The sequence below is a fragment of the Neofelis nebulosa genome, chromosome 2, assembly GCF_028018385.1.
Source record: "Neofelis nebulosa isolate mNeoNeb1 chromosome 2, mNeoNeb1.pri, whole genome shotgun sequence".
NCBI lineage: Eukaryota > Metazoa > Chordata > Mammalia > Carnivora > Felidae > Neofelis > Neofelis nebulosa.
In genome coordinates, this window is record NC_080783.1 from 184459372 (window position 1) to 184481609 (window position 22238).

The following is a 22238-nucleotide window of genomic DNA, read 5'->3' on the forward strand; positions in this document are numbered from 1 at the left end:
AAAGGAAGGATCTGGAGACCTTGCAGAGGAGGCTCAGGACTCTGAGAGCTCCGATTCTGAGTCTGGGTGTCTGAGAGCTCTGAGCCAGAGTCCTGCCCTGTGTCATTTGCTGGGAGAGAGAGAGGCTGGTGAGCACTGTGGCCGAGGGGACCTTGCCAGCACTCAGGACAGCCTGGCCATGAAGTAGCTGGGCTGGGCTGGGCAGGACAGGGCCCTGTTATGCCTGTGGCTGATGCTAAGCCCAGAGAGGGAGGAACGGGGTGACTTCAAGGCATAGTAAGCTCAGGTTTTCTTTGAGCTTGTGTCCAGAACCGCTGATTTGTCTCTGGCAGGTGAACTGCACTGGGGTCTCTGGGTGGTGCCCGTACTTGAAGTAGGACAGAGGGTGTGGTTGGATTGGCCCACCCAAGTTAGAATAGCACCCCAGGCTGCATTCCCTGTACCCTCTGGGTACAAAGGCAGGGAGGGACTAGACAGCCCCGTCCCCAGATGCAGAAAAGCCTAGAGTCAGGGTAGCAAGGCTACATTCAGTGCTCCTGTTCTGGTGGAGAAAGGGTCTAGGTGACATGGGGCTACATCTGTAGCTAGAGGCCAGGAAGGCGGTGGGAGGCTGAGGACACACGGGCTGAAGGGGGACAGTCACTGCCTATAGTCAGGGAGGAAGTGGTAGTGGGGCTGGGCTTGAGAATGGAGTCGACCAGGAGGGGATGATGGGAGGGGCTGGCAGGCAGAGCAGGCTGCCTGGGTGGGGGTGTGGGAATGTTGGGGGGGGGTCCTGTGGAGAGATCTGCGGAGCGGGGGGGCAGATCATGGGGGTGGGGGTGAAAATGCCTGCTGAGGGGCAGAAGCCCTGGAGCTCGAGCCGGAGAGTGATGTGGTCCAAAAGATGCCTCTGGCCTCAGTGCAGAGGATGATGAAGGGGCCTCTAGAGGCTGGGGCGGGACAGGTGCAGGGCCCAGGATGGGAGACAGGGGCTGGGTGCCCCTCAGTCTTGATCTACCTTGCCTCCCCACCCCACCGTCCCACCTTCAGAAGTGGTTCATGGCTCAACCTCCCGAAGCTCCCAGGTCACTGACACCATCAATGCCCTGCAATCAGCAGGGTGACCCCAAGGCCCCTTCCCCGGGAAGCCTTGTCTGAGCCCTCAGCCTGTGTTAGGTGTGAGGCAGCCATATATTTATCATCCAGACCCAGACAGTTTAGAGAGTGAAAGGTCAAATATAATTAAGAGGCTGAGTCATGAGCAGGCTTGGAGAAGTCAACCCTAGCCATGAACCTAGACCACCCTAGACAAACAAGGACTCATGGTTATCTGCTAGGTGTCTACTCCAGACTCCCACATCCCTGTCACAGCATGCCCTGACTCCCTTACTGGGCCGTGAGCCTCATCCAGGGAAGCCTCATCCAGGGCAGCATCCTAGGCCCATGGAAGTTCTTGGAAGGTATCTGTTGGATAGATGGACTAAAGAGACAGAATGAGGCCATCGAGGTCAGTGACATCAGTAGACCTGGGCACTTGACCACCAGACCTGACGCTGTCCCGGTTGTAGGCCAGGGGAGCCTACGCTGAAGGCACTCCCTACAGCCCCACCGCAGCTCTGCCTGGCCTATCTCACCATCCCACCTCGGACCCGTGGCTCTAAGGCCCTGGGGACCTAACATGTCCTCTTTAAACTTCTATGGTGCATCCTGCACTTAAACTTATCATGGGAGATTTAAGGCTCCTGACAAAACTAATGACATCATTAATTTGTTTCCCTCTCAGCCTGGGCCCAAACCCAAGTCCCATCCTTGGCATGGAGCCAGGGCCCATCAGCACAAAACATGCAGAAAATGTCAGCCAGCTGCCGGACAGCCCAGGAAACCCTGGTGGTTAGCCCAGCTCCTTTGTGGCTTTGACATTGCACTTTCTGGTTCTTGTCCTTGTTAAATTGTTTTGGCTCCCTAAGGAATGAATGGAGATTCATCTTTCCACAAATGCACATTCATGGTCAGGAAGCAGAGGAGACCCTTGGGAGAGGGGAAGGGAAGCAGAATGCTGCCTTCATGGCTCTCTGATGATTCTGAAGGCTTCTCTTTGTCATCTCCATCTCTACCCCTGCCCAAGGCCACCCTTCCCTGCAGCCTCTGCCGTCACAGGGGTGAGGTGATGAAGGCAGATCCGTCCCCAGGCTACTTCCACAAAGCTGACATTTAGTCAGGACTCTCTCTGTGCTATGCACTGTGCTAACAAGCACTTTCTAAAGCTGCTCTTACTTAATTCCTACCACAGCATATATTACTCCCATGTTACCAGTTTGGACACCGAGTCTCAGCACGAGTAACTTGCTAGTTGTAGAGAGGCGGCCCAACTGGTAAGTGGCAAAAGAAGGATTCCAACCCAAGTTATCCTGGCTCTCTGGCTTCAGGACCCACATTCATCACCACCACCATGCATTCGTTCACTAATTGAACAAATGTTTATTTCTTGGTATAACATCCTCCCACATTCTTTCCCACACCTGAGGAACCAAAAGGGCCATGTTTCCAGAAATAACCCTTCTGAGCCACAGCTCCTCCCCAACTCAGAAGCCTTTCCTAGTTGCATCAAGTCCAAATGTGGCCTGCTTTCTCAGGACTTCTGATCATCCCTTCCATCATTGGTGGAGGAGGTGAGAGCTCCATGCTTTCATTTATCCATTTGCCAAACAGTCCCCAGGCACCAACTCTGATTGGGCCCTGGAAGGACTGCTGCATACAGTTGTGCAGGTTGTGTACTGAACAAGTTTAGGTTACATTAGTCATATTGGTGCCTTGTCATCCCAGAACAGCAAATCAGGCCTTAATGGCAGAGAAGTCCCTCCCTTTCCACTCTGGGGAGCACCCTGGTCCTTGGCCAGTAACTATCAGAAACAGACATCCCAGCAGATATCAGAGACAGATGTCCTAGCCCTGTCCAAATCCCTGAAGGTTCAGCCTCTGCTGACGTCTCCATTTTCTTCAGAAAGAGTGTTGACAACTTGTCAGTGGCTCTAAAAGCCACGTAGCTGGGCCGCATGACCCTTGGGGGCTAAACCCTGCAGGAATTTATTCTCCTCATGCCAGACTCTCCATCTAGCTCGCCCATCAGTCAGCTAGGCCTCATGTCCTGTGCTTTAGCCAGAGTTGATGAAGAGAGAGAAATAGAAGAGGGGACTCCAGATGGAAGTCTGAGCACAGAGCTTGGAAGGTGGAATGACAATGAGGGATTATGGGGAAATAGGGAGTACATTCTGACTCACTGCCTCAGTTTCCTCAGTGGCCCCTGGCTTCTTCTCAGGCCCCACCCACCACGGGAGTCCACAGTCCTGGAACACCTGGACCCAACAACCAGGCTGGAAAGACAAGATGTTGGGAATGGAAGAACCCAGGAGGAGACAATGCAGTGAGGAAGGACAGAACAACTTTACATTCAAGGTTCCAGAAACCTTACTGGGCACCTACTTTGGGTCAGGCATGGGGGCCCAGGAATGACAAAGGGTCTGTCCCTGGACTCAGAGAGCTCTCTGCCTCATTTAATAACATGTCAGTGAAGCTTACCCCCGGCCACGTAACAGGGTACGGATAGTGCACTCAGAGCTGAGAAGTGTGGAAAGTTCCAAGCCAGGCTGTTGAATAAACCCTCATTATGGGAGGAAGCCACGGTCCTGGAGTTGAAGTTTTCAAGAACAGATGGAGGGATTTGGTTATGCCCTGGGAAATAGTGGAACTGGGAGTGGGGAAATAGTAGTGGCCAACCGGGGCTCAGGCATGGGGAAAACCAGAGGCTATGACCTCTCCTGTCATCTCTGGAGGGTGGGCTGGGCTGAACACAGTCCATACAGCACCCACCATCACAGAGAATCCCCGTCTTACACATGAGGAAACTAGAGCTCAGAAAAGTTAACTAACTTGGCCAAAGTCACACAGTGTCAGAACCAGGCCTGAATCCAGATCAGCCGGATCCCGTGCCCTGTGGCCTTTCTGCCGCACCAGGCAGCTGAGCTGACCCTCCAGCCCCACTTGCTGACTTGAGTTCCTTGCACACTGGGCTGGGTGCGGGAGGCAGGACACTGAAGGAGCTGAGAGCTGCCCCACCCCCCAGGCCTTCCGCATCTGGAAGCTGAGGGTCAACCAGGGAGAGACACAGGCGCGATTCGTGGGAGGCCACAGCCCAGGGCTCTCCTCCTTGGGCTGTTACTTTGCTAGCTGTGTGACTTTGCACTTGTCTCTGGAACGTTCCACTCTTGCTTTTTTCACTTGTAAAACTGGAATAACAACTCCTCTCAAAGCATTTTTGGATTGATTAAAAGCACACGCAAAATGGATAGCCCCCCGTAGGGGCCACTTAATAAAGGTAAGTTGCCCGCTTGGCTGGGCTGTGTGTGCTTACTCAAAGCCCACCTTGCCCCGGAGAGCACTGAAGGCAGCCTCTGTCTTGCCTTTACAGTTGCCCAGCTTTATCAACACCACCCTCCCACCGCACGAGCAGGTGACCGCACAGGAGATTGACAGCTATTTCCGCCACGAGCTCATCTACAAGAGGAATGAGCGGATGGGGAAGAGGGTCATGGCACTTCTGCGGGAGAACGAAGACAAGATCTGCTTCTTTGCCTTCGGAGCAGGTTTGGGCCGGAGTGGGGAAGGGATTATTTGCAGACTCTTTAAGGGCTTAGAGATTTGTGAGCCCCTCCCCTGACCTCTACTTCAGGAAGGAAAAAGTAGAGGCCCAGAATGGAGCGGGAGAGGCCACACAGCACCGTTCTCCTGTTTCTAGCCAAGGGCTCCTCTGTAACAGGCCCGGTTGGCCGGAGTGACCTTGCCAAGGCCAGGACAACTTCTGTCGCTCATTCTTGCCCCAGGAGGCTGTGTTGAGAGCCCAGAACCGAAACCAGCTCCCCTGCCCACCCAGTCTCTTGAGCCCCGCCTCTCCTACGAACCCAGGGACAAGCCCGTGAGCACCGTGGGGCCTCGTTGGGGAGAAGGCGGGCTCCGGCACCCCATGTCCCAGCTCCACAGCCCAGCCCAGCCCCCTCCAGGCGCGTGACCTTGACACACCACCAGCAAGGTCTCAGGCCCCTGGTCTGTGAATGGGCAGGACAGCAATGACTATTTGATGAATTGAAATGTCTACCTTATGGAAGACTTACAAAGATTAGCGGTAACATTTAAATAACCTAACGGTGGGAACTCAGAATGGCAGCGAACTTCCCCATCCTCAGCAGCTTCGTGGGACTTAATACAAGGCTTGTCGTCCCACTGTGGGTCATGAACTTGATGCTTCTCCTGAGGGCTCTAGCCTCTTTGTGTAGAGGGAGGTCTAGATGCCCAGTCTCAGGGCTTGCTTGGCATCTCCCTCACTGTCCCTCCTTTCTGTTCCTCCCTCCTCTCCCTGACTCCTTCTTTCTTTCCCTATGGCCGTCTCCCATGCTAACAGCGATGTCTACAATGGGACCAGGGGATTGCATTTGCCTCCTTTATTAGTCAGCTTTTGCCCAAGAGCCACAGCAACAGAAATGTATTTTTTGCTCATGTGGGTGCAGTCCACCTCCTGCTTTGTGAGAATAAGCCAGAGGCGCCACGCCTGGGGGTGAGAACTCACTACCACTGCCTCTCTGCCATCCCTTCCCCAGCCCCTTGGCCGTGCACTGCCTGCCTGCTCAGGCCAGCGCAGATCGGGTCAGGCAGTCCACGTACCCCTGTGTGACGTCCGCCTCCCTGCACCCCGCCATGCAACCCCATACCCTTCAAGGGGAGAGCCAGGGTCCTCTGACTGTGCCCGTCTTCCCTCCTGTGTGGCCTCCAGCATGGAAGAGGTTCGTGGGTCAGCCCCTGTGAGGCCACACCTGCAGCTGGACAGAAAGAGTCCCGGCTCGTGTTGGGGCGGCCATGGCCCAGTGTGGCCTGTGGCAGATCCCTTCCCCTCTGACAGCCTCGATTTCCTCATCTGAACAGAAGTCATCAGAAAGCACTTGGGCCATTGATGATTCCAGGAGCTGTTCAAACAGTTTTCAGAGAAGAGAGGGATTCCTGTAGGAGAGTCTGGAGAAGAAGGCAGGAGTAGGACCTTGACTGACTACGTGGAGAGGGCAAGGCTAGCCTCCAGGTGCAGATACCTGCTGGGGACCTGGCATGAGTCAGGACAGCTTTGGGGACAGGTGCAGGGGAGGGAGTGCTCCCAAACACACCCTCTCACTCACCATCCAGCTGCCACCCTAGCCCTCTCCCCATGAGCATCTGGGCAGTGCTCCTGCTCCAGAATGATCCCCCAGTGACTACAAAAGGGGAACCATTCCGAACCAAGCCAGCCTCCAGGCATCTCTCCAGACCTAGGAGGAACCAAGCCTGATCCTTGAGGGAGTCCACTAAAAGATCCAGCATTCCACATGGCCCACCTGAGTGGTAGGGCTTCCCTGCCCCACCTGTCCAGGGCCCCAGACCAGAGCCACCCAGGGTCTGAGGCTAGCTCTTTCCTGTGGGTGAGGAGACAGAAAGCCTGGAGGTGAAAATTACAGCAGCGTGGGTGGCCCTGGATCCTGGCCACCTTCTCCTAAAACCCAAGTCCTTGGAGACACAAATGTCCACTCAGGCATTCGGCCAGCATGCAGGCACCATGCCCTCCTCTAGCTTCTTGCCCATGTCTGAGATCCAGCTGGTCCCTGGTCAGTCCTGTTGACAGACCACTGAAACGACTCCTGTCCATCTGCTCCATCCGTCCCCATCACCACTGTCCCAGTCCAAGCCTCCATCAGCTCTAGTCTCCTCACTCCAGCTCGGCCTTTGCCGCCTCCAGGCTGCTCCCCACAGCATAGCCGGTGGCTGCTGCTGGCTCTTGTCTCCCACGCACCCTGCCTTGAGCTCCGGGAGGGCACACACCACATAATCATCCTGTGTTTGTAGTAACATGTAATAGGTGTCATGAGTGTATGGAAGAAAGAATGAGGGAAGGAACGAACAAGTGTGGGAATGTTGGCCAGATCCTCCCTTCCTGGTCTCCTCTGGGCCTGGTGGACAGGGCAGCAGGAACGTCAGGGCAACGTGAGCCCCACCTCAGCTCTCGAGGACCTGCTATCCAATAACAACAAGCCCAGAGCCATGTGTGGACCTTGCTGGCAGCTGCACTGGAGGCTCAGCCACTCCTAAAACAAATGTTCTCCCCCGCATTGCACATCCACCCTCAACCTGAGAATTTCAAAGCTGGATGCAGCCTCCAGGCTCAAGCCTGTCCACCTCATCTGAGCTCTGGATAGACTGAGGTCCCTATAGGTCAAGATACGGGTCAAGTTCATGGCAAGTCAGGGAGAGAGGCAGGGCTGGACCCCAGGCCCAGGAGCTATGATCCAGGAACTCTGTTCTCATGTGCAGTCAGGGAGCCAGCTGTATACACCTGTGACGACCACTGTATTGTCATGGAATATGTCCATGCACAACCCAGAGCGAGAAAAGTCCATGCCTCCCTCTGCATTCTTATGGCCACGTGACTCCCAAGTCCCATGTCCTGTGGCAGCTGAAGAGTTGTGTGCAGCACCAAGACCGGCACTCCTGGGCAGTGTGCAACCTGCAGACACCCCCACTCCCCTCTATGCACCTCTGTCTGCGGGCCTCTGCAGTCGCATCTCAGCCCTTCCTAGACCATCGGGCACTGACTCTTCACCAGACCATCCTCTGTCTGGTCCTCAAAGAAGACCCAGGGTCCCCAAGGCCATGGGAGGGAGGGAGGACCTATGCCACTGGAAATATTCCCAGCCGTCCCCCAGATGTGTCTGCTCATGCAAAGGTCTCTCAGTTCCAGGCTCAATGGGTGTCTCTAGGAAATACCTTAGAAAACAGAAACATAATGATAAACACCTCTGCCTCGCCCTACCCCCCCCTGCCCCGGCTGGGGCTTGCCTGGTGTCTGAGCCAGGCCCCTGCTGGGGTCTGCCATTCTAGGCCAGCCTCAGGCTCCGTGGGTCCAGAGGAGTAAGCTAAGGCACACAAGAGAGCCTCCACCTGCCTGCCCCACCCCCCACCCCCACCCCCGTGCCCATCCAGACCCTTCCTCAGCCCACCTCTGCTCCAGATTCCCTTCCCGAAAGCCCACAGGTACAGACGGGGATTTCCAGTGCTGATGGCAGTCTGGCTACCCCTCCTCTGTTCTGTTCTACAGAGAGATTCAGTACAAAGAGTAAGAGCTTTGGTGTCAGGATGCTTGTGTATAGAGTGTGGGTCTACCACCGTCAGCTGAGAGACGCTGGGAAAGCCATTTCACCTCCAAGGGCCTCAGTCTCTCATTTGCAAAATGGGCATAATACACCTGCTTCATCAGGTTGTGCTAAATATATTCATTTTAGATCACAGGATTAAAATTCTCTGCCATAGTGGAGAGATCCTTATAATAAAAACTCCTCCTATGTGCCAACCACCACTCCAGGCTCTTAGCCTACGTTACCTTTGACCTTCACAATAACACCACGAGATGGGTTTTATTATACTCATTTTGCAGATGAAAACTAAATCCCAGAGAGGAAGAGTGGCTTCCTCAAGGCCATGCAGGCAGATGTCCAACTGGAATCCTGGTTTCTAGGGTCCCTAGTCCTAGCCGTTTCCTCCATACATGGTGCCCTTGCTCTAGAATTCCTGAAATGTTGATGGGTTTGTGGGAAGGGTATCGTTTTAGGTGGCGCATCCCACAGAAGAGTACTCTCCTTAGTGTTGTTTCTGTAGAGAGCCACACGATCTGACCTCTTCTGGAGGTTACTCGGTGGGCTCAGGGGCAGGTGGGGTGTGAACATGTATGACAATTCTGACCAGACCTGGGGGACATCTGGGGGTGACATCAGACAGAAGCCCTGTCCTCCAGGAGGTGTGGTTGTGGCCAGTGTGCAAACCCAGACATTCTGGAATGGCCCAAGCCACTGCCATGGAGGGGAGTGTCCAGGGGGAGGGAAGGTCCTATTCCTGACTACCAGCCTCAAGGACAAGCTGAAGGGTCCCCAAAGATCTTGTGCAGATTCTTGGATTTCTTCTGCTCTATAAACAACTTATAAAATAGGTACTAGGTGGTGAGTTTTTATTAACTAAATTTATTCAGTTTACAGGCTTATCTAATACTCTGAAATTATCTCCTTTCTACCATGTTTGAAGTTAAACATCTTTTGCTTTAAAAAAAAAAATGATAGTGATGTAAGGCAAAGGGACTTTTCAGAGCCCTTACTTGGCAAAATAAAAATTTGTAGCTGTATTGTTGGCCCTACCCACCCAGCTGTTCTTACCGTGGGAAAGAATTGAGCATGCCTGAAACATGATGGAAAGAAAGACACAGGAGGGGTGAGGCTGCTCAGTGGGGAATATTACTAGACCCGTCTTGCAAGAAGGCAGGAAGGGTGGGGGCAGAACTCAGGTGGAGGGTCTGGCCTGGGTAGAGAAGAGCACTTCCTTACCTGTACTGGAAGGAGGGAGGAAGCTGGCAGACAAGTCATTTGCTAGTGGAAAAGTAACCTGATGGCTTTCTCATCAGAGCTCCGCTCTGTAAGGTAGCAGATGCAGGCATCTGCAGAGAAAGAAGAAGAAAGTGGAGGGTTCTTGGTTTCCAGAAAGAACGTTTGGCATGAACGCAAGCAAGACTGGCCATAAGAACTGGCCTGGACGGGGAGTCAAATAGCTTTCATCTCCTGGGACAGCTGGCATTGATTGATTGGTCGTGGCTGCCCGGAGTGTGATGGTATAAGGGGTGATAAAACCGAATCGGGGCTCAGAGAAGAGGTCGCGATTGATTAGTGATGTGTGCCTGACCAGGAGTCGGGCACATGCCTGCCTTACATGTGTTCTGACTGCCTGGAACACAGACTGCTGGCTGGCATTTGAGGGCCCACGAACCCACGAACCCACAGTGGTCTCTAGTCATGGGTTGCAAGGTTTTCTACAGCAACGCTGAAGTGTAAATGTCAGTGCCGTCCCCCAGGCCTTCTCCTGACTTTATCCTAGTACCCACTGCTTCATGGGCATCCCAGGGTATGTGAACCACTCCAGGGCAGGGTCCTTACCTCCTCAGAATCACCACCAGCTAGGGGATGTTCTGCAAAGACATAGTAGACCAAATCAGCCAGAATCAAGTTCATTATGTTTAGTCATTCCATTAGTCCCCCAGGCCTCAGAGGGATAGGGAGGTCTCGGTCCCAGGCACCAAAAGAAAATGACCATTTTGTCCCTAGCTCCAGGAATCTGGGCCTTCTTGAGATGTTTACTTATTGGCTATCCTGGAATCTGGGATCGAATAAGTAATGTAGGAGCTGGCAGAGCTGGGTTGGAGTACAAGCCAGACTCAAAGGTGGACTGGATAACCACTAGGGCCCGTTCACTGAAAACCCTAGAGCCGGTGGTAACCCGTACATTCCAGAATCCTAAAGTGCTCTGATCTGAGTATGGTTCTACCTTCTGACATTCCAAGCCCTTTGATCCTGTTGTTGGAAGGTTGGTGGCTCTAAGAACCCCACATTTTGCTTTGATTTGCTTCAGTCACTCTTGGATCCCTTGGGAGGGTTTTGGAGCAAAGAGCCTTCCAGCACCTGGAGATCCCTCCCTGTAGGGCGGCTGCCGCCTACACCCACGGGAAGCAGAGGTCCAGGCACAAAGCGAGATTGGAAGAGTTCTTGGGCGGGCTGTGTGAGCAGCAAAGACAGACGTGGTAGCTGCTGCCCCAGTGCCCGCACACCCAGCTCATCCGGCCTCCAGGCCACTCAGCCTTTCTCACCCCAGCCCTCAGGCCCATACTCAGAAACACGCCGGGGGGCCGGGACACAGAAGCCGATTGGTGGTGAAGCCCCGGGCCTGAGAGAAGGAATGGGATCCCAATGCATCAAACACCAGTAACATCTTTTTTATTACTAACAGCAGCAATAGCTGTCTGCAGGGTGGTACGATTCTGCCTGAAGGACGTTCATATGACCTCTATGTCCTCAATTCCTCTTGGCGGGAGACAGGGTGGTATTATTCCATTCGGCAGATGGGTAAGTCGAGGTGCAGACGGGAAGTGAGAGAAACAGAAGCCGAGTGAAATGTTGGTCACGTTGATAGGTCATTCTTACTGATGGCCAGTCTCCTCCCCTCAAAATGAAAACTCCAGCTACTGCTTGGGCCCTCTGCTCTGCTGAGAGTGCCCTTTTCCTCTTCTGCCTGGGCTTTCCACGACCTCGGAGCTGGGCTATCACAGCCCTGCATGATTTCCTTATCACAGGTCTGCTTGTGCTGAGCACTCTGTCATCTCCCAGTCTAGAAGGGAAGGGAAGTCAGAGAAGGCTTCCTGGAGGAGGTAGGAACCAGTTAAAACTTTCCCGCTGCAGGTCCAGCTGCTTTCCAGCTCCTCATCATCCCCATAGTCATCAGGACAATACCCACACCCACCTCCCTCCCACCTGGGTCCTCCACGCCATAGCCTCATGAACAGAAGCTCCTTGGAGCTCGTGGCGGAGCATAGGAGAGAAGCCATGTCCCGTGTAGGGCCTTTTAAACCTTAAAAACACAGGATGCAATGAACAGGCAGCACACGCCCAGCCACTTTCTCCTCTCCCAGGGGCACGCCCACGGCCTGCCACATTCCCCTCACTGGAACACGAGGCCACAGCATCCGGAAGTGTTTCAGAATTTCCAACGGTGCTTCAAAGGGCCCTCCTCCCCACCATGTGCACATCTGGCAGCTGGCACGCCTCCTCAGGGCTGTGATCCTTGGCCAGAGTCACCCTTCATGTTTCAGCCCAGTGCAGCCAGCCAGCCAGAGGAACATCCCATCTGCTAGCCTGTCCCTAACGGGAGCCAACCCTGCCCTCTGGAATGGGGGAGAGAGGAGACTGGAGGACCTGTGTCCCAGGCTGGACCTGTCGGTGAGCCAGGGTCTACGGAACATCAGCCACAGGCTCGGCACTCTTGCCGGGCCGTGTGGGGAAGGCAGGAGGTGAAATGGCCTAGATAAAGAGCGTGGGCTTCAGAGCCAGTCTGCCTAAATTAGAAAGCTAGTGCTTCTCTGTAGAGGAAGTCTCCTGGGCAGACCAGGTACTTCACTTCTCTGATGTCAGATTTCTCCTCTCTAAATTGAGCCTGAGAGTCGGTGCGCTTGCACTTGTACTGGCCAGTACCTGGGGCAGCACCGTCACTGGATAATGTGACCTCTTGTTATTATGACTTGAGTCCTGGCCCCTCGGGGCCCACAGTCCCCCAGGGACAGGACTCCCCACAGGAGACAGCAGGGCCATCATGGGGATGGGGAGGTGGCAGGGGGAGGCAGAAGTAGCCTCTGAGCCTCTGAGGACCCAGATTGGACACCGCACAGAGACCTCCAGAGCCGGCTTCAGCTCCAAGCAACAGTGAGGCTCAGGAGCAGCTTGGCCAACGGGAAGTTCTCCTGGGGTCCCGGGTGCTGTAACTCCAGGAAAGGAGCCTCTGGATGTTGTAGAGTTACCTTGGCCATAGCGAGCCCTGGGCCGGGCACCACCCCTGCAGTCACAGAACTCATTGCAGTCTCTGTCTCTGGGGCTCTCCCCCAGCGCCTCTTGGTGACCTTGAACCACTGCACAGCCACTGCTTGGGGCTAAGGCCGTGTCAGACCCCAGGAAGAAAGGCCTCCATGTCTGACCCACCTCAGGGTACCCAAGGCCTGGGACATGCCAAGAGGTCCCAGCAAGGGCTTGCAGAGGAGGAGCTGCTGGCTCCAGGCCCCTCAAGGTGCAGATTGACCTAAACCCCCAGGATTTATGCCCTCACTGATGGGGTAGGGTACAGGCACCAGGCTTCCTCACCTCTAAACAATGTTAATTGAAAGAGGATCTGTTCCAAAGAGAATGAAAAGGCTCAAACCCTGGAGCTTTTAAAAGAACCAAGAGGATTAGCTTGCAGGCATGGGCCTGGTGGCGGGTGGGAGTGCATGCTTCTAAGAGGAAGTACACAACTGGGGGGCGTCCTGAAGGGGACCCCCAAACTGGGCAACTGTCAGACAGGTGTCGGAGGCCCAGAAGCAGCTCCAACCCCAGAGGGAGCCTGCCCATGCCCAGGGAGCCCCGGCCTCATCAGCTGCCTCCATGAAGCGCCCTTTAAACAGACACGCTCCAAGCCATGGACAGGCTTAGGCAAACCCCGGTTCCGCCGCTTTCTGTCTATATGACACTGGGCAGGTTCTGGTGGCCTCAGAAGGATCCTAGTAAGGTCGGGTGAGACTATGAATCAAAGAGTCTAATTCAGTCTGACTTTTAGAGAAATGGCAGGCGGGGATGCTTTTCTTGGTATTTGTATCTATCCTCCCATTATTTAACAGCAGAGCTGAGCTGACCAGCTGAAAGCTCAGGGCTCTTTGTTGCTAACATCCTGGGTTCTGGCAACCTCCACAGAGGAGCAGATGGCAAAGGGGGCAGAATCGGGTTCCACCCAGACACTCTCAGCTCCCTGGAGGGTGTCTGAATCCCCTCTGTGCAAGCCTGACAAGCACTCATTGCCTCTCTGCTTACACACCTCCAGGGATGGAACACTCACTCCCTTACAGAACTGGACAGTTGCCTGGGAGAGTGTTCTTCGGGCCCAGCTGAAACCCGCCCCCTTAGTCTTGTCCTGCTGCTCCGACCCTCACCATCGCCCACCTCCCCTTTCACTTTATATTCCAACACCCAGAATCACTGGTGGTGGCCTGCACACCCACACCCTTTTTCCCTTTGTACCTGTGCAATGTGCTATGTCCTCTGTCGTGAAAGCCCTTCCTTTTCAGCCCCATAGCCCCTGGTGGCCCTCCCTCGCTGCTGGGCTCTCACTGCCCTGTAAGGGTTTGCCTGCCTGTTCTCCCTCCCCTCCCTGCACTGTGACCTCCTCCGGGGTGGGGACCATGTGTCTCAGTTCCTGGCACAAGACTGGGTGCAGGGGAGGCGTCATTCTGGCCCTTACTGAACAGAAAATGCCCCCACCCTGCCCTGGGCTGGCTGGTGAACCAGGAGAAAAAGGACCCAGCTCTGCCAGTTTCCCAGGCAGACCTTCCTTGGGAGATCAGAAGCCCTGTGGTACCCCCAGTGTCCATGCATCCCAAAGTCCCTCCATGCAGCCCTCCTGTCACACTTCCTCAGGAAAACAAACACCTCTGTCACTTGACATCCGGCCGGCTAATCCTGGAAGATAGATTAGCATTTGAAAGTTTCCCTTGCATTAATTTCAGACAGAACATAAATATGAGCTTGGGATCCCTCCTCCAGGAGGAAAATGCTGGAAACCCAGCGAGCTCACTGGAGAGAAAACGTGTACTGGTGGAGGGGAGCCCATGTTACTTCGGAACCTTTGGGGGAACATCTGGTTCTCCCCTCTGCCCGGCCCCCCAACATTGTCTCGAAATCACCTTGTTAATTGGTGTATTCTTCTTGCTAAGTGCTCACATGCCTTTCCCTCCGATCTGGTGAACCCTGCAGAGGCCACACGTGGTTGACAGCTCCCTGCCCCCTAATGTGACCTCAGGATCCCTTGCAGATGCTAATGCTTCGGAGCGAACGTATGAGAGCGTGCCGTGAGCTATGACATCTCCGGATGGAAGTGAGCTTGGCCTTTTACCAGCTGTGTGACCTGGGGCAAGTCCTTTCCTCTCTCTGAGCTCTCCTGTCCTTGTCTGGAAACTGTGGGGGTACCTCGACAGGTTCCCAAAAGGATGAAGTGAGATGACACGGGAGAACCACCGTGTACCCAGGAGACTCACTCAGTAGGACTTTGTGTTCAGGTTATCAAATGATGGAATCGTAGAGGTGGGAAGACCCAGGGGACCATGTAGGGCAACTGAGGCACAGAGAGGGGAAGGACACTACCTGAGGTCACATAGCCAGTTGGGCTGTTGAGCCAGGTTTTCTGTCCTACCCCCAGATCAGGGTTCTTGGCTCTTGGTTCTTGGTAAATGGGGGCTGTCAGGCTGTGGCCAACAATGGGTAAAGGCTAGATCCAGCCTGTGCTCTGTTTGCTGAGCCTTGTGCCCTGGCACAGGCCTGCTTACACCTGGAAGAAGGGGAGCCTTTTCTCTGCACTAAAACGTCATGGGGCTGTGCCCATGAAGAGCAGGACACCTTCCCCGTTTGCTTATGAATGTCCCTCAAGTGGCACCCTCGCTTGTGGGCTTAGAGAGATAATCACCACACCAGCCCCACCTCCTCTAGCCCTGGCCTGCCCCCTCCCCACTCCATGTATGTCTCCTCGATCCCACTCATCCTGGGAGTCCTGGCTACATGAGTTCCTCCTCCAGGAAGTCTTCCATGATATCCTCAGATCAGTCTCTCCTCTACCATGCATGCCCCTTGTTTTCATTTCTGGGTTCTTTTTCTCTTCTTTCCTCTTTCTTTCTGTCCTCTATCTCTGTCTCTTTGTATCTCTGCCCTTGTTTTTGTTTTCTTCTATCTCTTGCTTTCTGTCTCAGTGTCTCTCCTTTTTTCTCTCCCTCCTGATGTCTCTGTGTCTCTTACAGCCTATCTCCCAGCCCCTCTCTCCCCACTCTCATCTGTCTGTCCTCTGTTTCCTTGTGTCCTGGTGCTCTTTTCCTCTCTCTGTCTCTCCCTGAGGGTGTCTCTCTTCTCTCTCGGCCTCTGTAGCCTCTTCTCCCCTACTCTCTGTCTTTGTGGCTCTGTGTGCTCTACCCCCTCACTGTCCTCCCTCTCTTTCCTCCTCTCCTCACCCATGTAGCCTCTGCAGATGAAATGGAACGTGCCTTCCTGCAGAGAGCTGGCCAGAGAACAGCTGTCAGTGCTGGAAGTCGCTGCTGAGCAGTGGCCAGGAGACCCCAGGAGCCTGGGCAAGCCACGCAGGCTAAGCCCCGGTGCTTTGGGGCCCCTTTGGAAACTTTCCACACCTTCCCTGCAGGTTCCAGGATGGGTGTGGTGACTTTTTCAGGATTTGTGACCTTGGAGGCAAGCCTAAGCCCCGTCTGCCAGCGTCTGGGGACAGCAGGCACTGGGCCCTGACTCAGGCTGGTGCAAGGCCCAAGCTCCTGGGATTGGCGGAATCTGCAGGAGCATCACCAAGAGGCCGGGCGGTGGCGACAAGGGGAGGGGATCTGTGAGCTCAAGTCTTCTGGGGATAGAATGAGATCACGGCAAGGATGTGGAGTAACAGGTTTTGTCATTCATTCATTCAGCAAACATTCGCCAAGCCGCCACTGTGTGCCAGACTTGGGCTTAGCGCTGGGGTCGAGGATGAATCAGGCATGGCTCCTGCCCTCAAAAAACTCACAGTCTCCCAAGGGGCTTGCTGGGAACACATTCTGACAGGGGCGGCTCTGGGGTATGGGAAGATCATTCCAGCTGCAGTGAGGTAACAAGGAAGACTGTGTCTGCAGTGGTTCCAGGCAGAAGCTGCTGGTGACCTGGGCTGGTCAAGCATGGTTAGGAGGAAAGATCGGGGCACTCCAGTGATTGGATGAGGAGGGAGACGAAGAGTCGGGACACAGCCCATCCAACTTGGATAACAGAGCTCAGCTGAGACGCATCCCAGGAGGGGAGGGTGAGTTGGATTTTGTAGGCTCTGGCGGATGTCAGGTGGAGACGTGCAGGCTGCCCGTCAGACGGGCCTGGGCTAGGGCAGTAGTTCCAGAGTGGTCTGTGTTGTATGGTAATTGCAACCATATGGGTGCGTGATTTGTCCACAGATTGTGCGTGAGAAGAAGGCGATGGGGCCCCCACACTTACTGGGCAGGAGAAAGAGGAACCCACCGAGAAGGTGGGCACAGGGCAGTGGTAGGGCTATGGAGAGAAGCAGGATAGTGCAGTGTCATCGTGGGGTCCTGTGAAACTAGGCCCAGAGAGGGTGGGGTGGGGACCATGGTGGGACCCGGGCTTGGGAACCAATGGCTTGTGCCCGCAGTCCTGGGGCGCAGGCTGCTTGGGTAGGGTGCGTCCTGGCGCTGTGCAGAGAGCCACGTCCAGGAGGGGGACGGACACCGTCTCCTTGCCCTGCAGGGACGGAAGTGAAGGTGGGCGTGACTTGGAGAAGGAAAGATGGAATTTGAAAAACCTCATGGCTGATTGCTTCCAACTTCTCAAAGTGTCTGAAGTCTTCTGCTCACAGTAAGGGCTAGCACCGCTGAGGTTGAGGGGACGGACAGGGCGCTGACTGGACACTGAAACGCTGTCAGGCCGTGCTGGGGATCCAGCCACAGTTCTGTAAGGCTCAGGCCTTCAAGCACCCCCTCCGCCCACTCCAGGAACGTTCCTTTCAGAGTGGCTACACGGCCTCAGTAAATACTCAGTGCTGCTCCCGTGCCGCCGTCATGCTTCCCCTGGTGGCTCCTGAAATCCTCCGGCGGACTGCTGCTGGGCCTGGAGGCCCTGGCCTTTAAAGGGTCTCCGTGGAAGTGGGGAAGGAATCGCCTCTGCTGCCAGCAGTGAGTTCCAAGAACCGCTGGCAGGGAGTTCCTGCCACCCGTGTGCCAAAGGCCATCGTGCCCAGGCCCCCTTCCAGCTGCGTCACACTCTGGGGGCAGTCACGGGTGAGGATGACTCTGTGGCCCCACCGGGGACTGGCTTAGCTCGTCACTCTGGAGTGCACGCTGGGCTTTTCCAAAGGGCATTCGCTCCTCCTGCCTCATTAGGACCTTACAGCCCCACCAAACGGATTAATGCCGATTTGACACACAGGAAGACTGAAGCTGGGGGCAGGGAAGCCCACTTGCTCAGGAGATTCACAAACATGACAGGAGCTTGGGTCTCTGTCCTCAACAGGACTGGGTCAAGGCTGGAACCCTGGGAGGGGCTATTCATGCCTGTGTTGTCTGTGTGACTTCTATAGCCAGCTTCCCAAATGAGCCTCACTTATCCCCTAGCCTCACACATGCTGTTCCCCCTGGCTGTAACAGCCCCCCAGCCTGTGCCCGATTCTCATCCTCACCTGGCTAATTATCTTTTTTTTATGTTTACTTATTTTTGAGAGAGAGAGAAAGACAGAGTGTGAGTGGGGCAGGACAGAGACAGAGGGAGTGACAGAATCTGAAGCAGCTCCAGGCTCCGAGCTGTCAGCACAGAGCCCGACGCGGGGCTCGAACTCACGGACCGTGAGATCATGACCTGAGCCAAAGTCAACCGATTGAGCCACCCAGGTGCCCCTCGCCTGGCTAATTCTTATCCCACCCTTCCGCTAGCAGTACCTCCTCCAGGAAGTCTTCCCTGACTTGAGGTTGTGCTTCCCTCTGCCTAGTACTTAACCCAGATCAAAAAACCTTGATTCTCGAGATGGAGTGGCTGGAACAGGTCCCCGTCTGTTCACCACTGGCTAGCACTAGATGTGCACTCGCTCAGTGTTTGTCAGATTAATGAACTGAGCAGGTAAAGAACAGGAGGGAGAGAGGGAAGAAGGGAGGGGTCTCCGAAGTCAAACAAAAGCCTTCTCCATAGAGTCTGAGAGCAGGGGCGCCGGCGGATCCCTCCCGTGTACACAGAGACATTGGGAGCATTCGAGCGTAATGGATTTGCCCGAGGTCTCAGAGTGAGCATGATGGGTCCTGGACTGGAACCCGGGTCTGTCACTCCCAGACCGGTAGTCTTTTGCGGTGATCCCAAGGTGGATTCCAGGCACCATGGCGGACCAGTGAGGGACATGAAGGCGGCCCAGAGGTGTGCAGGGCCATCCGGCAGAGCGCTGCAGGCTCTGCCCTCTGTCCACCCGCTCGGCGGTCCCAGCCTCGCTTCCTGCATGCTGGAGCCTCTCCGTTCCCGCGCAGCTTGTCCACTGTCTGTTCTCCTCAGACCTCCCTGGGGCTGTCAACATGCTGACCTTCTGGCTCCCCACCTGTCACCACCTGTCACAGGCGATTAGAGTAATGGTACAGGGATCTTTCCCCAGGTTCTGGGGCGAATGGGGAGTAGAGGAGAATGTGCTGCCCACGTGAGTGGGGCTGCAGGGCAGGCACACGGGCTAGGAGGCCGCAAGGGCCACTGCCACTCTGCCCGGATTGAACAGGTGGGGAGACTGAGGCCCGGGGAGGAGGAGGGGCTTGCCAGCGTGCCGACTCCCAGCAGTTACCGCCTCCACTCACTCGGCCTCCCGAGGACTCTTCCTAACCAGAGTCTAGGAGAGCCTTCACTGTGTTCCTAGACCTCACACCCACGTCCTGCTGCAGTAGAGCCATTTCTGGGCTCATCTGGGGCTGTGGGTCTCTGCATTCTGAGCGATCGGCACAAGGCTGGTCACAGAGCAAATGCACCATAAACTTTAGTTGAGTGAATGATTTGTGGGTTGCGTGAGATGAAGACCCCCATCTCCCCCACCCCCCAACACACACACACACACACACACACACACACACACAGCAGGGCCACCTCTGTGGTGTTCCGCTCTCTGTTTGGACCTCTTCTGTGCCACTGCCACTGTCCGCTGGACCCTGTAACCATTGCAACCATTTGCTGCTCTCTCCCTCCCCAGCATCTTACACCTTGTGAGTCTTCTGGGGCCACCCCAGGGCCTGGGTTGAAATATGTGGTCTTTAAATGTTGGATCAGAGGTGAACAAATGAATCCACGAAAGCCCGGGTCCAGCCGACGCTGAGAGAACAGTGGAGCCTGGTGAGGAGACAGTCATGAATATGCAGAACCCACCCCCGTGCTAACGAAGGGCACCTCAAGTTGCTGGTGGAACTCACAAAGATGAGCCACAGACCTGTTGAAGGCTTGAGGGCTTCCTGGAGGAGGTTTTCTCAGAGCTGGGCCTTACACGACCACTGTAGGCTGACACAGGCTTAATTCACTTTATTTTGCTGGTATAAAACTTGCGGTGACCGCAGCCAGAGCGTGGTTCCTCTGCACAAAGACTGTGCTGTGGATGTTGTTACAGCCTGGGGCTGAGGTCAGCTTAATGGCACGATGCAACGTGAAACACTTGTGAACCTTTGCTACTGTGCCAGCCACTCTTCCCGTGGGCCTCGCAACAACCCTGAAGGCCGCTATCACCATCATTCCCACTTTACAGCTGGGAATGGGGCACAGAAACTGGGCCTGGGGAGGTACCACTGGTAGGCAGCAGAGCCAGGATTTGGACCCAGGCAGGGTGGCTCCAGCACAACTTCCAACTACACTGCACTGCCCTTGGTGTAGGCCACTGGCCTGAGGCTGTCCTGGTTGCTGCCGACTCGGCAGGTGGCTGAGCCCACTCTGTCCCTTGTGTTCCAGGTCATTTTCTGGGAAACAACACAGTCATTGACGTCCTCCGGCAGGCGGGGCTGGAGGTGGAGCACACGCCCGCAGGGCAGACCATCCACAGGTAAGCAGCTGAGGCATCGGGGGCACGCACCCGGCTGGCCTGCTGCCACCATCCATGAACCGTGCCCGACCCCGTGCTGCGTGGCCAGCCTGCACCCAGCCTTTCTGCTCGGGCCTGTGGGGCAAGCTGTGAAGAAGCCTTGCAGGGACCGGCCTTCACCAGGCAGCCAAGAGTGGAGGGGCCGGGCTGGAGGTGGGGGGACCGAGAAGGAAGCTGGTGTGCAATCTCGGCAACCTGGGGGAGGTGAGGTTGAGGGGTGGGGCAGTGGGAACAGGAGGAGGGGTAGGTTCTGAGCTGCTCAGCATTTAGGGCCAGGTGAGTGGGTGGGGTGGAAGGACTCTGTGGGACTCCTAGAGACCTGGGGATGCCCAGCCCTGCCCACACCCGGTCCTCACCTTTTTCTGACCACACCTCTTGGGGGGCCCTCCCACCCCTGACTTTCCCACCAAGGTACACTTACTCCACTCAAATAGCCATTAGTGGCCATCCTTTTCCTCGGAAGGGTTCCTGTCCCCACCCTAGGCTGGGACTAGGTGCTCAGGGGTCAGCTGGGTCCACTTGTGGTCCACGGTGCCAGGGCAGGCATGACAAGGTGTCAGCACACTCTGGGCAGCTCCGGGGCAGGAGGGTGTTTCTCTGCAGCCTGCCCTCCAACTGTTACGCAGGAACCTTCTTCGCTGGCCCCCCAAGGGCGACCACAGAGCAATTTCAGCCCCAGTCTCTGGCGTTACAAGAACTCGAGTCAGAAAGAAGCTTGAATGGTCACAGTGAATCTTTATACACCGGGCTCTAAGCCCTTTTAGCTCATTAAATCCTCACAAGAGCTCTATGAGGTAGAACGTGGAGTACCCCCATCTTAAAATTGAGGAACTTGAGGCCCAGAGAGGTGACATCACTTGCAGGACACACGGCTTCTGTCACTGCAGCCGGGCTCTAGAGTCTTCCTCAGCTCCTAACTACTCCCTGTCCCCTCCCTGGGCGCCGGAGGGGGTGGGTGTGCTCGGAACACCTAAGGCTTTCCTCCTTGCTCTGCACAGATGAGGCTTGGGGCCCCCCAGAGCTTTGAGCCTCCGGCCTCCTAGCTCTGGGCCAGCACTCTGCTCTCCCGTCTCCATGGCCCTTCTAGAGGAACTTAAAAACTCCCTCACTTTGGACTCCTTCCTCTTTTGATCATCTGAGTCAACCAGACGAGACTGATGAACATTTGAGTGCGGCACAAATCCGGTCTGCCCTGGGCCAGGGCAGGGGTGTGTTGGAGGAGTGAGGCATCCAAGGCAGCCTTGGGGACAAGGCACTCCTCATGCTCCCCTTCACAGCCCCAAGGACTTCACCTTGAAGCTCATTGTGTCTTTCCAGGCCAGGCAGGGCGGGCAAATGGGCCGGCGCTGCTGCCTCGACTCCTATTCATCTCAGAGCCCAGGCATCAGAGGAAGGTCCCCCACCTCTCCCGCCTCCCCGCCCGGCCCTGCTCTGAGGGCTCTCAGCCCCAGGCTCCAGCGCACGCCGAAATCCTGCGGGTGGGGCGAGGAGCTGGGATGCTGGGGAGGCCCCAACAATAAAAGCCATCATCGGCCACAGGTGCTTCCTGGACCCATCTTTTTGTCCGCCTGTTTTGAATTATCTCCCCAGCAGCTGCAGCATCTCCTGGGCCCTGGGAATCTGGGCTTGCTGTGGGGGATGGGGATGCACAGGCTGATCTGATGGCCTTCCCCTCTCATGGAGAGAGAAGCCCCTCACCCCATTGTGTGTGCGGGGGTAGAAGAGAACAGGCTTCTCACCGCCTCGGGTGCCGCCTCGCCCTTCTACTCCCGATACCACGTCCAGCCTTCTGCCAGGGTCTGAGGTCCTCCCGAGGGAGTCCATCTGGGCCCCAGAGAAGAAAGAATAAAAGGGAGAGGAGCAGAGGCTGTTCCCAGGTTAAGGACCTGTGTGTATAGCACTGCATGGAAAGTGAATTACACACACACACACACACACACACACACCCCTAATCAGTGCTTTAGTGCCTGCTACAGCCA

General features: G+C 55.5%; 1 protein-coding gene across 2 annotated transcripts in view; it reads left to right on the top strand.

The window, feature by feature from the left end:
- TRABD2B (TraB domain containing 2B) overlaps nt 1-22238 on the top strand; it is a 217458-nt gene that overhangs the window by 179892 nt on the left and 15328 nt on the right. For both annotated transcript variants that reach the window (XR_009258143.1, XM_058717455.1), the window contains exons 4-5: nt 4448-4622; nt 20130-20220. Coding sequence is in view for 1 of the 2 variants with exons in the window: in XM_058717455.1 (XP_058573438.1) it covers nt 4448-4622; nt 20130-20220 (266 nt within the window). In the remaining variant the exon portion in view is untranslated. The remainder of the gene's footprint in view (nt 1-4447; nt 4623-20129; nt 20221-22238) is intronic.